The sequence below is a fragment of the Odontesthes bonariensis genome, chromosome 3, assembly GCF_027942865.1.
Source record: "Odontesthes bonariensis isolate fOdoBon6 chromosome 3, fOdoBon6.hap1, whole genome shotgun sequence".
NCBI lineage: Eukaryota > Metazoa > Chordata > Actinopteri > Atheriniformes > Atherinopsidae > Odontesthes > Odontesthes bonariensis.
Window position 1 is genome coordinate 23,252,619 of NC_134508.1, and position 14,998 is coordinate 23,267,616.

General features: G+C 38.1%; 1 protein-coding gene across 1 annotated transcript in view; it reads left to right on the top strand.

The window, feature by feature from the left end:
* Positions 1-373: 373 nt before the first annotated feature.
* Positions 374-14,998, top strand: part of LOC142377213 (inter-alpha-trypsin inhibitor heavy chain H3-like) — a 60,956-nt gene continuing 46,331 nt past the window's right edge. The window contains exons 1-17 of the mRNA XM_075461104.1: positions 374-560; positions 2,851-3,011; positions 3,147-3,251; positions 3,588-3,750; positions 3,837-3,947; positions 4,828-4,956; positions 5,123-5,239; positions 5,335-5,503; positions 5,589-5,699; positions 6,154-6,335; positions 6,489-6,668; positions 6,768-6,892; positions 10,287-10,507; positions 10,969-10,986; positions 11,539-11,574; positions 12,263-12,307; positions 14,316-14,369. Of these exons, the coding sequence (XP_075317219.1) occupies positions 489-560; positions 2,851-3,011; positions 3,147-3,251; positions 3,588-3,750; positions 3,837-3,947; positions 4,828-4,956; positions 5,123-5,239; positions 5,335-5,503; positions 5,589-5,699; positions 6,154-6,335; positions 6,489-6,668; positions 6,768-6,892; positions 10,287-10,507; positions 10,969-10,986; positions 11,539-11,574; positions 12,263-12,307; positions 14,316-14,369 (1,999 nt within the window). The 5' untranslated portion in view covers positions 374-488. The remainder of the gene's footprint in view (positions 561-2,850; positions 3,012-3,146; positions 3,252-3,587; positions 3,751-3,836; positions 3,948-4,827; positions 4,957-5,122; positions 5,240-5,334; positions 5,504-5,588; positions 5,700-6,153; positions 6,336-6,488; positions 6,669-6,767; positions 6,893-10,286; positions 10,508-10,968; positions 10,987-11,538; positions 11,575-12,262; positions 12,308-14,315; positions 14,370-14,998) is intronic.

A 14,998-nucleotide genomic window follows, 5' to 3' on the forward strand; every position in this document is an offset into this window, starting at 1 on the left:
TTTAAAGAACATATATATGGGATGCATTGGAAAGGCCCGTAGGTTCATTTAGAGCTTGAAGTTGTAATCTCTCAAATGTTTTCCATTGTTCTACTTTCCTCAGAGGCTGAGAAATAAAACATTTTAACGGACAGATTTAAGAACCCTCAAGTTTTAGGAGGCTGTTTTAAATGAAGCCCCAGGTGAGAATGGGTCAATTAACCGTAGGTAAATCATCTCCAATCGTTCAAGCTGAATTTTGAAACTAGTGCTGTGTTTTCTTGTCATGAAAAGTTTGGTTAGTCCTACCAAAGCTGGGAAGCGGAGAATAACATTTACGGTAAATTTCTCCTTTTTTAGGAGGCGCAGGGGGAGTTTGTTTGTGTGTGGGCTCTCTGCCATGTGTGCAGTGAGGAGGCTTCTGAAAGAGGAGGAGACCGCATACATACAATTGCTAGAGTTTAACAGATAGTTTCAGGTGGTTAGGTTGCACTCTGGTCTAAGGCATCATGGGGAGAGCTGTGGCGCAACTCACCGTCCTTGGGCTTCTGCTGGCTTTGGCTGCCACGCTACCAAGCAAGGTATGGACACACAACATTAGTGCAAGAAAACAGACTGTACTTCACCTATATTTGAAATGGATATTTAACTGGTATGTGGAAATTGTCTTTTTTGGTGTCGCTGCATCTTTCTGTCAGTTGCAACACATTGAACTTTTCCTCTGATAAACAGAAAGGGCAGGTTGAAGGACCTACAGGCTAACTGTCCTCAGGGCGATTTCATGTTGTCGATGCGTACATTCGAGATCAAAGTCCTCTCTACGCAGATAAAAAGTATTACTGAGGATAAATGAATACATCAACAGACACATTTCTTCAGACCCTTCATGCAAGCCAGCAGAAAGTGTTGATCTACAGAGCGACTAAAAAATATAAAATGTATTAGTGTGAAATATAAAATTGCAATGACTATAACTATACATAAAATGATTAAATAGCCATATGCTTACTACAAGCAGTGCATGTGTTGATTGTGTGAAATGCAGTTTGCACCAATGGTGTTTCGTAATTTGATCTCTTCATCATCATCATCAACTTTATTATATAGCCTTTTAACACAGCTTTGGCTGAAACAAAGTGCTGTACAACACAAAATAAAAGAAGGCTTAAAACACAAGAACAATGTAAAAACAACAATAAACAACAACAATATTTAGATAATAAAAACAATAAAACAATACTAAAAACAGAGTCTCATGCTGGGTTAAAAGCCAGGGAATAAAAATGGGTCTTAAGACGGGTTTTAAAAATGGGCAGTGAAGGGGCCTGTCTGATGTGAAACGGGAGGTCGTTCCACAGTTTCGGACCGGCAGTGGAAAAGGCTCTGTCTCCTCTGAGCTTCCGCTTGGCCCTCGGGACCTCAAGGAGCAGCTGATCAGCTGACCTGAGGCATCGGGCAGGAGCATAAGCATGGAGCAGCTCAGAGAGGTAAAGCGGGGCGAGTCCATTTAAAGATTTAAAAACAAATAAAAGAATCTTAAAATGGACTCTAAAATGCACAGGCAGCCAGTGGAGGGAGGCTAAAATGGGAGTGATGTGCTCCCTCTGACCCAATTGTAAATGCTGACTGCGCAAAAGGCATTCTAACTTCACCAAAAATGTTTGGAAATGTTTAAATAGTATGAGGAAGTCTAGTGCAACGGAAAGACTTGTGGCTGCAACTTTTTTCATATGAGACGCAACATTTTCAATGTTACTAATTACAGAAATGACTGTGCAGTTTGTTGTCAGTGACTACATTTCAAATAATTTTGACCCCAGTGGTCACTAAAATGTTGGCAGTTTCACATCTGTTTCAACACTAAGATGATTTAGCTTTAAGGTATGGTTTGTGTGTTGTGTTTGTGTGGTTTAAGAATTAGTGTTAGTCAAGTAATTGGTTGTTTTTTACAGTAGCAAGTGGTATTTATGAGTAAAGAGGTTAATATTGTGTTTGATATATGTATTAATATATGTTTGAATCACAGTGGTGTGTATTTCCTTGCATCTGTTTCATGACCACTTCAAGTTTTTGGACCAACCAACCAGTGAGGACACTTAAGCCTGCTCTTATCTGTCTGACACACTGAATGAGTTTGCAGGTTCAGACTTGGTTGTAGATTTTTAGGTACATTTAGGACAGGGTCAAGGCTGATGTTACAGATGTTCAATAACCAAACAAATATGTGTGTCCATTCATGTATATCAGACATTGTGGGGACATAAATTGCTGATACAGTGACATGACCCATTCTCATTTTCAGGTCAAAGACTTCCTTTACCAAAAATAAATCAAATGAAGGGTCAAATTCTGGTTTGATATTACATTTTAGCGTAAAATCTAGGTTTGAGCAAAGGTTATAGAAACAAAAACGTGTTTGTGTGTACTTTATCCTTACTGCAGGGTCAAAATTATCAACACATAAATTGAATTTTATGTTTAAGACTTGGATTTGGGTGAAGTTTTGGACTGAGGTTAACTTTTAGTATGTTAACAAAGCAGTACCAAATGATTTTTAGTAATGTTTTATATGTTGTGGGGACTCACCAAAAGCATTGAGTCAGTCACAAGGAAATGTAATGAAGTGCCATTTTCCATTGTGTGCGCATGAGCATTTGAAGTAATTGGCACAAGGGCATACAAGTGTATCCAAAGCTTCTGGTAAATTCAAATTTTAGGTGAAAAATAACAAGAATGGGGAGTGTCTGATGTTACACAAATAATATTCCATCGACCGACACATTGTTTTTTGATCTTTGGTCAGCTGGTCATCAGCCAGTGAGATCGAGCTAGTCATCTTCTTTTTCAAATGTGCTTCCTACGTTTATACAGGATGACTGGAATATCTACAGCTTTCACATCAACTCCACAGTGACCAGTCGTTATGCCACCACTGTCATCACAAGCCGTGTGGCCAATCGCATGGATGAGTCAAAGGAAATTGAATTTCATGTCCAGATTCCTAAGAATGCCTTCATCAGTAAATTCAGAATGTACGAGAAGGAAAAAAATGATCTGTTAATATTAAAAGGCATTTGTTAATCAAATACTGTATATCATTATCACTATTGTTATTTTTAAGAGATCACACAGGCTACTCGAGATTTCAACAAATGCTCGTCTTGCAGGTTTATCGATGGTGAAGCGTATGATGGTGTTGTAAAAACCAAGGAGCAAGCTCAGCAGCAGTACACACAGGCTGTGACCCGTGGCCAAAGTGCTGGGATTGTGAGGTACATGGATCAAAGGATCTGTTTATTGCAAGAAATGGTTTTCTTTGCGATTAAATTCACAAATGTATTTTCATTTCATATTCATATTTCTTATATTTTGGCTTTTTTTCTTAATAAATTTGCTGTACTTTTGAATTTCCCCCATTGGGGGATGAATAAAGTATTTTTTCTATTCTATTCTACTTTGTATTATCATATCATATCATATCATATCATATCATATCATATCATATCATATACTTCAAGCCTCTAAAGTATTACAAATACAACTCTCTGAACTTATGCCTGCTATATAGACATACATTCAGCCTAATACAACCTCTCTTCATGTTGTAGCTCTGTTGGGAGAACCTTGGAGCAATTTAAGACTTCTGTAACTGTGGCTGCTCACAAAAAGGTGACCTTTGAACTCACATATGAGGAATTATTGAAACGCACACTTGGCAAATACGAGCTGCAAATCCATGCTCGACCCATGCAGCCCGTCAAGGACTTCAAGGTACGTTTATCATTCTGGAAAACTAAACTAGCTTGACAGAGGTTTTCTTTGTAAGAACTTCTTTTTTCCCTTTATTTTGCTGCCAGGTTGACGTGTTCATTCATGAGAAAGCTGGCATCAGTTTCATCGATGTGAAAGGAGAACTGAGCACCAATGCTCTAGCTAATGCCATCACCAAAACACACGTAGACAAACAGGTAAAGCATACAGAGATGCTATGTTCTGTTTCGTATTTAGCTCAATTGCTATCTAATTTGACAAACATTTAACTACAGGTCATGTACTACATGAACCTGTCGGTCTTATTTCTCATCCTCATTTTTATATAATGTGTGTCCTGTATACTCACTATTATATACTGAACTCAACTCGGAGCTCCCAAGTCAAAATTGCATAGTCTTTTCCAAAAACTCTGAGAAATGTTTTAAGAGCAATGTATTCTGCTCACGGGGACAGATCTACAAGCTCTGGTCATCTTTTTGGACCTTTCAGAGTGACAATAAAAAGTTTAAAAGTGGTGACATCATTATTGTGAACATGATTATTGCATCACTTTATTTTCGCTTTGTGATATATGCAGCTTGAAAAACAGAAAAGGCAAATATTTCCTCTCCGACTTCATGAAAAATCTTTTGTGAGTGTTTGCATAGTTTCAAGGAAGTTTCGTGTAGCTTCTTTTTCATGATAGGCCTGTAAACAATTACAATGCTAAATTTGACATATATTCAAAATAATCATTGACGTGGTAAAATACAAAGAGATTCAAATAAATTCATAGAAAACAAAATAATATAGTGCACAAACAAATATCTAATGTGTACATTTTTAATAGGTTGTTCAATAGCTTTGATTTTAACAACGTTTGGACTATTTTTGGGACCTGTGTGTGACTAAAAATCTGGATTAAATAAAATAAAAGCCCTGTACACTATGTACATATCTTCCTTCATAAGAAAAAAATATATATGCATGCAGAAGGAACTTTTGAGGATTTACCCTGGTGCATTGACAATGAAGTTGTAAAATCACTGACTTCTCTCTGTCAGTTGTATAAACCTTTTCAAATTTGTTTTCCAGGCCTGGGTGTATTTCTACCCAACAGAGGACCAACAGAAAACCTGCAGCAACTGTGGAGAACATGGTTTGAATGGAGATCTGATTATTGCCTATGAGGTCAACAGAGACTCTGGAATGGGAGAAATCAAGGTAACACTGTTAATATCCCGAGAGCTGTTACCCTTATATGGTCTATTAGCAGGGGACATACAAAAATACACGAGTTAGGCAAATCTACTTAAATGGATTCTATATTTTCCTTTGCCTCTTTGTCAATCTTTTAATGGATCAAACTTTTCTTTGACTCCCTCAACAGGCATCAGATGGGTACTTTGTCCATCACTTTGCTCCATCTAATCTTCCCCAAATACCCAAAAATGTCGTCTTTGTTATTGATCAAAGTGGCTCAATGAGTGGTAAAAAAATCCAGCAGGTAGAGTCACAAAAAGCTTGTCAGATCTGTACACCATTTGAGAACTCAAATAAATGGTTTCTTACCGAATTGTGCTAACGTTTTTTCTTACACAGACCAGAACAGCATTAGTCCATATTTTGAATGACCTGGCGGAGGATGACTTCTTTGGTCTTATCACTTTTGATCATGAAATTCTTCACTGGAAACAAGAACTCGTTCGGGCCACCAGTGATAATCTGCAAGGAGCCAAGAGTTATGCCAGGAGTATTCAAAGCAGAGGATGTGAGATTTCTCAGAAAACATTTATATTTTGGAATATGAAAATTTAGGAGCAGGATGGAATTTAAATTTATTTTTTTAATTTCAGCCACGAACATTAATGCAGCAGTTCTGGAGGGAACACGTTTACTGAATGCACATCCCAGAGAAGGTTCAGCATCTATTCTTATACTTCTCACCGATGGAGACCCAACCTCAGGTTATCAGATAACACAACCGCACTGCACACTTGCAGGAATTCTTTATAAATGGCACTTTATTGACACAAAAAGAAGCAACTAAAAAGGCTGGAAAGTTTTTTTTGTAGACACTGTACGTGAGAGTAATTTCCTGAAAAGATTAACACTGCAGCCTATTTTCTGGGTGACTGTTTAGCTGTCACGCCATAGAAGAGTTAGCTATGTTATTAGTTAACAGTAATATAAGTTCAATAAAGGCAATAAAGGCGATTCTGATATCTCTCACTAGTATGCTCCATCAGTGTGCATAAGAGGAAAGAGAGAAACAATTTATATTGTTTGACAGATGGAATAAAAAGCCCTCAAACACGACAACACACTCTATTCCATTTTTCAGGGATGGCTCAGATGGTTTTCAATGGTAATATGGAAGTAACGTTTAAGTTTAACTAGGTATGTTTTGTGTCCTTTCAGGGGTGACAAATCCTGCTAAAATTCAGTCAAATGTAAGACGGGCCATTGCAGGCAAATTCCCCCTCTACTGTCTTGGTTTTGGGTTCGATGTCAATTTTGAGTTCCTTGAGAAAATGTCGCTGCAGAACAGTGGCGAGGCGAGACGGATTTATGAAGACTCTGATGCTGATTTACAACTAAAGGTACTTTCTACACGATGCCAACACTCTATTTAGCAGGTGATTTCCCACATTTCCACTTTTTGATGTAGAAATGTGAGAGATCAGTATGATTTGAGTCCGGTTGACTGTGGCAAGGCTAAACACACTTATTGTTACCATGTTGTGTCTTAACAGGGTTTTTATAAAGAGGTGGCGGTTCCTCTGTTGACAGAGGTGACAATGATTTATATTGGTGGGACCAATCTAACCCAGACTAACTTCAGTTATTATTATAATGGTTCTGAGATTGTGGTGGCCGGTGAGATCACTGACAACGACATTGAGACCTTCACTCCACAAGTTGTGGGCATTTCAGTAAGGATCAGTCCACATCACACAATCAACTGCAAACCTCGTAGATCTTTGTGAAAGAACTTTCTGTACTGATAACACAATGTGTTTGTAACCTGACAGAAGAATAGAAGGGTGACATTTTCGAACACAAGCTCTTCCATGGTGACCTCTACTGAAACGGCGTCTGGAGGCCTCCTCCAGAGGGTTTGGGCCTACCTCACAGTCAAACAGCTTCTGGAGAAAGAGTGAGTGTGATTCAGGCCATCTTTTCTCTTTGTTCTTGCTTGTTATCAGTTATTTATTAAGGGGATTATTTCACTGTTAAACCAACTACACTATAAGGATATTGTTTTGTAGTCTGACTACTTCAGTAAGGTGTAGGTGTATATTAATACAGCTGAATTCCCAGTATTACTGCTTATACTTGCATATTTCTCTGTTGTTGTTTTTATTGTTAGTTTTTTTTGTGAGACTGCTAAATACATAAGAAATTGCAACTGAGCATCCCATCAAAACTACAAGTCAACTCGCATTCGCTTAGACATTTGCAGACAGTGGGTCTGCTCTAATAAAGGATTTTTTTTTCTAACCGCAGTATCATCTGACATAATCACAATTCAGGTAACTAAAATACAATGTAATTCATACTAAGCTTACATATAAGATGATCTCTGACATAGAAAGTTAGACCTAAACATTTACTCACAGAGCTAACAGTGTCAGAAATACTTCAGTCAACAATTCGATTCTCCTCCTGAGCATGTATACTGGTACAAGGATGGTGATCCAGTTAAATGAAGAAGTTAGGCTGTAACCATAACTCCTCTCAAATGTGTAACAGGAGTTTATTGAACCAGTGCAGAGATACAATCCTCTTCCATTCTGAACTTTAGATACATGCGTGGTTTGCACAGACGATCAAAGAAAAAATATCAGATGCATTTGGTATCCTAAAATAACATCCAAGTAACTGAAGGGAAAGTAATGTTGCATTAGCTATCTCAATCAATCTCCAATGCTAATACTTAATAATTGTGACAGCTTAACCAAACTACTTACCCTAAGAATGTCACAGACACTATTCCAGCATTTAAGCTAAGAGCAACATAGCAGATAAACTTTACAGAATTGACTTAATGCTTATTTCATTTTACACAAAATCCAAAAGTACATGTGGCTCCATGCACAATTAGCATTCTGAATAGTAGAGGTGATGTAGCAATTCATAACCACAGGGCCCATTAAGAAAACAGTAACAATTCTACATCACAAAAGACAAGTCCGAACTAGAAGAATGCTCCTTTGTAACAGCAGTAAAAAGTATTGATGGAATCAGCTCAAAACCAGATGGTGTCGTAGCTGAAGTAGTTATAGGATAGAAAGACACACTCATTCATGATGCAACAAAATCTCCGCCCAAAAACCAAGGATTATCCAAACATTTGAACAGTTTAAATGTTTTATTTTTTTTGAATGCTTGATAATTAAAAAAACGTTAGAAAAAAGTTAGAGAGACAAAAAGTCATGGCACTTATCTCTTTAGCGACCTGAGAGTTTTAAAATTTAAGTGGTTTTAATAGCTTAAAGTATGGAGGAGTTGTTACATGAACAAAAACCAACGCTCGAATAAAAAATTTCAAAAGCTTGTGGATATAGGAAAACAATATGCTGGCCGAGCATTCACACAATTAAAGTACTCCTTAAACCTGCTTTACTGTATAAATCCACCAGGGGGCTCTCTGCTACAGGTAAAACCTTGGTTTGGCCATATATATATAGCTTACCTTTTTTGGACATACAGGCAGTTTTCATCGTAAATTATGGCATGACTTACCGCTCTTAAAGTCTTAAATATCACACTAAAAGCAACTAAAAGCAAGCTTCTCATTTCTATCTTAGTATCATAGACTTGCTGGCAGAAAGGATTACTCACTGCTGCAAGAAGAGTCCCAAATGTGTGGCTGTGTTGTTCCACAGTGCAAACTTTTCACAGGCATGGATTAGAAATGATAAGATGCCGAGGTAGTTGAATTTATCTGTCTATTATGGCAGAGGGAAACTTCATATTCATGACACTGAGTGGCAACAGAAAATGAAGTACTCTGCCTCTGACCAGCAATCTGTATCTCAGTTGATTTGAGACTGTGCTGGAGCCCCACTAGTTTTACCCAGGCATATCCAGTGAAACCAAATTTGGAGCCTGAACATAGCACTCAAACACCAGGCAGGTGGAAGGAGAGAGGCTGGGTGCTCATGTAATATCAGACATCCCAAGTTCCAAAAACTCATTTCAGGGAGATGACAGTCTCCTCCACTCCACCACCCCCCCCCCCCCCATATTAAAAATATGCAGGGCTTTTTTAAAATATTTAGTTCTGCAGCCATTGATAAAAAGTTTCAAGCATGCTTCTGAATCAATACACAGATGGTTAAAATATATACATATGGATATGGATTTTTTTTATCAGATTAGATATTGTAGCTATCTAGATAGCTAGAAGAGTCCCTGAAGTTTCAAAATATACAATTATTACAGTAATGTTTGCATCTGGGATGCTTTGAAACCAAAGATGAAGTGATATTAAAATACATAATAATATATAGATATCTTGATTAACTTAATCAATTCAATTCAATTCAGTCATCTCAAGGCACTTAAATAATAAAGTCCAATTCAAGCCAATTGGAATTCAATTAATTGTAATCATAATTATTTTCAAAATAATCCAATTCATTCATATAAAGCCAATTCAAAAAAAAATTTGTAGCTAAGGAAACACAAATATTGTGCCGAAACTTGTCTTCAGTCCAATCTCCCGTCCTGAGCGTGCCTGAGGCGACTGTGGAAAGGAACGACTCTCTTTTATAAATATAAATATAAACAGGAAGAAACCTCTGGCAGAAGCAGACTCAGGAAGGGTGGCCATCCGCCTCGACCAGCTTGGGTTTGAGAAGACAGAAAGAGGGGACAACAAACCCTGTAACACCTTTTAAAGGATACCTGTTGGAACAGGGAAACACGAGCTAATGACCACAATAACATGTACATAATATAATTTGAGAAATTAAACGGGGAAAAAGAGAGTAAAGTGAGGAAAGGTGTGACAGATGAGGCCCCCCAGCAGTCTAGGCCTATAGCAGTTTAATTATGGGATGTTTCAGGTTCACCTGAGCCATCCCTAATTATAAGCTTTATCAAATAGGAAAGTTTTAAGCCTGGTCTTAAAAGTGGAAAGGGTGTCTGCTTCTCGAACATTTACTGGCAGCTTATTCCACAAGAGAGGGGCCTGATAACTGAAGGCTCTGCCTCCCATTCTACTTTTAGAAACTCTGGGAACCTCAAATAAACCTGCAGTTTGGGAGCAAAGTGCTCTGATAGGAAAATATCTTATAATGAGATCTTTAAGATATGATGGAGCTCGGTCATTAAGAGCTTTATATGTGAGGAGAAGAATCTTACATTCTATTCTGAATTTAACAGGGAGCCAATGAAGAGAAGCTAAAACTGGAGAAATATGATCTCTGCTGTTAGTTCTCATCAGAACTCTGGCTGCAGCATTTTGCATCAACTGAAAGCTTTTCAGAGAATATGTGAGCTCAGCCCAATTCTTTATCAATATATATATATTTATTACACAGGCTGTTGTTATCTGGATCTGAGAGCGAGGAAGTGAAGAAAGAAGCCTTGGAGCTGTCCCTGAAGTACAGTTTTGTGACCCCACTCACATCCATGGTGGTCACCAAACCTCAGGGTGAGAGCACCGATGTGCTTCACAAACCCAAGGAGGGTGAAACCCCACACAACAGGCAAGGAGGGCTTGGTTTGGCAATGTCGGCACAAAATATGCAACATACCTCACGTGAGTAACACAATTATTCGCACCTCATCCACACAGCTGTGGGTTGTCCCAATAACACAAACGTAACTGTGCAAGTAGAAAGTTTCAACTGGCAAAGTAATGTCGTAACAATAATGCTAAACTTTAAAAAAGTAACAGCAATAAATCTGTAAACATAATCTTTGTTACCTAAGCTGTTGATATTAGCTATGGCTAAACGAAAATAAATAAATAAACCATGATAAATTATTTGTCAGATACTTACATTTTACCCGAGGAGTGATGTCATTTTGAAATGAAAATCAGAATGTTTTTGTTAAATGAAGAACTTTCAAACAAAGGGGCAATAAAAAAAACTGCCAGGGTTTGTGTGAGGATGCATGCTAATTTACAGTCTGTTGTTATTTCAAAGTGAACATTGTTATTTCAGTAAACAGCTGAACCTTCATAACATGTTATTCTCTTTTTTTCTTTTTCAATAGGACTTCCTGGTTTATCTGGTATGTATTCTGAGAGAAGTATGGCAAATTAGTAATTACACATATGATGTTGGCTCTAACTCTGCACAAAATGTTTTATATGGTCACAGAGTTAATCAGTTTTAAAATGAGTGACTATCCACAAACTCATTCACAACCAAACAGATCTCATCTATGTTCAAATAATGAAAAATGACCCAGTGTAGTAATCAGGAAAATATGTGGATTACCAGTGTGTACATTTAAACACGTAAACAACTGTCAGATTTATGTTTTAGGGGAGTTTTTCATTTGCTGGTGACTTTAGACACCCTAATATATGCTCCCAGGTTAAACACAAAAAAAAAAGTGATTGTCCATAGCATGTCCCCTTTAAGTCAATTTTAAATGATCTTTAAATGCACAAAGAAAACAGAATTTCGAATGTGTTTTACCAGAACACCCACTTATCACCAGATCTGGTTGTCCCTTTCAACCACTCAGTTTGGAGGGTGCACGCTAATTTACAGTCAATTGTTATTTCAGTGTACAACTTAAGCTTCATAACACGTTATCATCTCTTTTCTTTTTCAGTTCTTGATTATGAAGATGATGCATTTGATGACCCAGGTATGCAATATTACAGATAAGTGCTTTGTTATGATGTTGGTCCAAACTCACAACCCAACAGATGCTAGTTAACATCGCTTTCCTATCTGGACCAAGTTGGAGATACATAGAGTAACTACTTACAAACTGTCTGTACCATTAAGTACTGCATTTTAACATGTAGCAATGTCATTAAACAGTCCACTGTTATTTCAAATTGAACATATTTATTTCAGTAAACATTTGGTGTCACGGGTGTAGGCGGTGGCGAGGAAAGAGGACCCAAGTGCAGAAACCAGTGAGAGTCAGATGATAGAATGAATGGCAACTAGTTTATTATAAAACAAAAGACACGGCAAAAACGGAAATACAAAAAATGTCAGGGGAAAACAAAAACACAATGTAAAGAATACTTCAGACTGGCTTTACTCAAGGAAAAGGTACAAGCCACGGGGTTAGAAACGGTGAGGATCTGACAAATGCTGAGGAAAAACCAGGAGACTAAATACTGTGGGGAGAGGGATTAGGGAATGACTGCAGCTGAGGATATCAGAACACATGTGAAGGGAGTGGAGATGATGACTGACAGCTAACTGAGGAAAGAGATGAGGAAATGGCAACACTGAAACCAGGCAGAAAAAAACACAAAATAAACAGATTGTGACAACTGAAGCTTCATAACAAGTTATCATGTTTATTCTTTTTTTAGAACCAATTCAAACGAGAACCTACTCAAGTTATTTTCCTACTGGAGGTAAGACACATCTTATATAGGTGTTCTGTTATGATGTTGGTTCAAACTCTGCAAAAAATGTTTGACAAGGCTGCTTTACCACTGTACACTGCATGCATTATTAACAGGAGACTTGTATTTATCAGGAATTACTCTATTGTTGAACTAGTAAAATGTAGTCAATCCACCATGTTTATGAATATTCATCCTCATCATTTATCTCCTTTGTGATAAAGTATATTGAATAAATAAGTACATTACAATTCTTTTACTTACCCAAATTCCAGAAAAGTTGAGACTCCAATGACTTTCAAACCTCATAAACCAATATTTTTTTAATATTTCATCATCTACATTGTACAATATCATCAATAGATTCAGAGAATCTGGAGACATCTCTTTGGGAAAGGGACATGGGGGAAAATTGATATTGGATGATCATTATCTTTGGCCCTATCTTTTGTCATGGGAATCACTGCATGGACTCAGGAAAACTTCCAGAAGTCCTTGTCTGTGAACACAGTTCACTGTACCATCCACAAATGCAGGCTAAAAATCTGTCACGCAAAGAGGAAACTATATTCTAACATGATCCAGAAACGCCGCTATCTTCTCTCGCCCAAAACTTATTTAAAATGGACTGTAGCAAAGTGAAAAACTGTTCTGTAGTCAGAACAATTTAGATTTTTATTTCTTTTTGAAAATCATGAATGCCACGCAATCCTGGCTAAAGAGAAGAATGATCTTCTGGCTTGTATCAGCACTCAGTTCAAAAGCCTGCATGTCTGATGGTATGGGGGTGCATTAGTACCTGGATGCAGTAACTTTCACATCCGGAAAGACGCCACCACTGCTGAAAGGTACATACAGGTTTTAGAGCAATTCATGGTCCCATCCAGACAACATATGGCCTTGTGTATTTCAGCAAGACACACTGCATACGGCATCAGAATGGCTTTGTAGTTAAAGAGTCTGAGTGCTGCACTGGCCTGCCTCCAGTACAGATATTTCCCTAAGTGAAAACATTTGATACACCATGAAATGCCAAATACAACTAAGGAAACCAGGTGCACGTGGTGTAGTGGTTAGCACTGTCGCCTCACAGCAAGAGGGTTCCAGGTTCGGTTTTCTGTGTGGAGTTTGCTCCCTGTGAATGTGGGGGTTCTCTCCAGCTTCCTCCCACCATCCAAAAACATGCATGTTAGGTTAATTGGTGTCTCCAAAATTGTCCCTGTGAGTGTGTGTGTGGTTGTTTGTCTCGTTTGTCTCTGTGTGGCCCTGTGATGGATTGGCAACCTGTCCAGGGTGTACTGCTGAGATAGGCCGCAGCCCCCCCAGTTGGATTAAATGGATGGATGGATGGAACTAAGGAAACCCAAACCCAGCACTTAGTAGCTAGAATCCAAACATTCCTCTCGCACAGATCCAGCAACTGGTGTCCTCAGTTCATAGACGTTTACGAAACTGTTGTTAAAACTTCTTTTGAAAAGTGTTGCTGCCATTCAAATTCAAGATAAGCTGTTATTTTTTATGAGATAGATAGATGTCTAATTTTCATAATTTGATATGTTTCTATGTTCTATTATGATTCAAACATTGGTTTATGAGATTTGAAAATCATAGCTTTCGGTTTAGGATTACATTTTGCAACGTCTCAACTTTTTTGGAGATGGGGTAAGTATTGATGATCAACTTTAGCTCTATCGCTGCAGCCTCCCATAAACTGTACAACGGATGTGCCTCACTGTAGATCTCATATTTCAATATGACCTGAAAAATGTCTTTAATCAGATTATCACCTTTGAGGCCTTCTCTTTTTAGTCAACGAGTTGAGTAATTGGATAAGTGTGTTGCAGCATTGTCCTGCACAAAGATCAAACCGTTCTTGTATGCTTCAAATGTCTTTGTGTGCTGCTGCTTGGAGAAAGTATCTCTAAGATACTGATAGCCGGTTTTAGTCTATTCTTCATCCTGTTTCACCAAGTTGAGAACATTCTGTTCTAACCAGCTGTGTGTGATTTTGTTTTAGGAAGGCAACGGCAACCTACAAAGATTTCTACAAGGACACTAAAGATTCTACGAGGTTAATGGGTTTTTTCTCACTATTTCTAAGTCATTCTTTTAATCATGTAATTTCGGCACAAACAAGTAACTGTTTGACTTATATCATATAAGTCTGGGAGGAATGTTTGCAATCAAGTTTAACGGAACATTTTAACAGCAGTTCCTTGAGAAATGATTCATCCCCTTTGGCATTTTTAATTCTTTTGTGGCAGGGACGTAGGGCAATTATATCACTGGTCAACACAACGTGCCTACTGCTTTGAAGGCAAAAAACATTTTTAAAGTAAAGAAAAGAAACAATTGATTTTTAATTAATTATTTGCAGAGCCCCTTAACAGAACTTAAAGGTGCATTAGTGTATGCTTCAGCATACCAAGAGATTTTGGACAATTTCATGCTCCCAACTTTGTGGAAACAGTTTGGGGATGGCCCCTTCCTGTTCCAACATGACTGCGCACCAGTGCACAAAGCCAGGTCCATGAAGACATGGAGGAGCGAGTGTGGTGTGGAAGAACTTGACTGGCACAGAGTCCTGACCTCAACCCGATAGAGCACCTTTAGGATGAGTTAGAGCGGAGACTGCGAGCCAGGCCTTCTCGTCCAACAGTGTTTGATTTCACAAATGCGCTTCTGGAAGAATGTTAAACA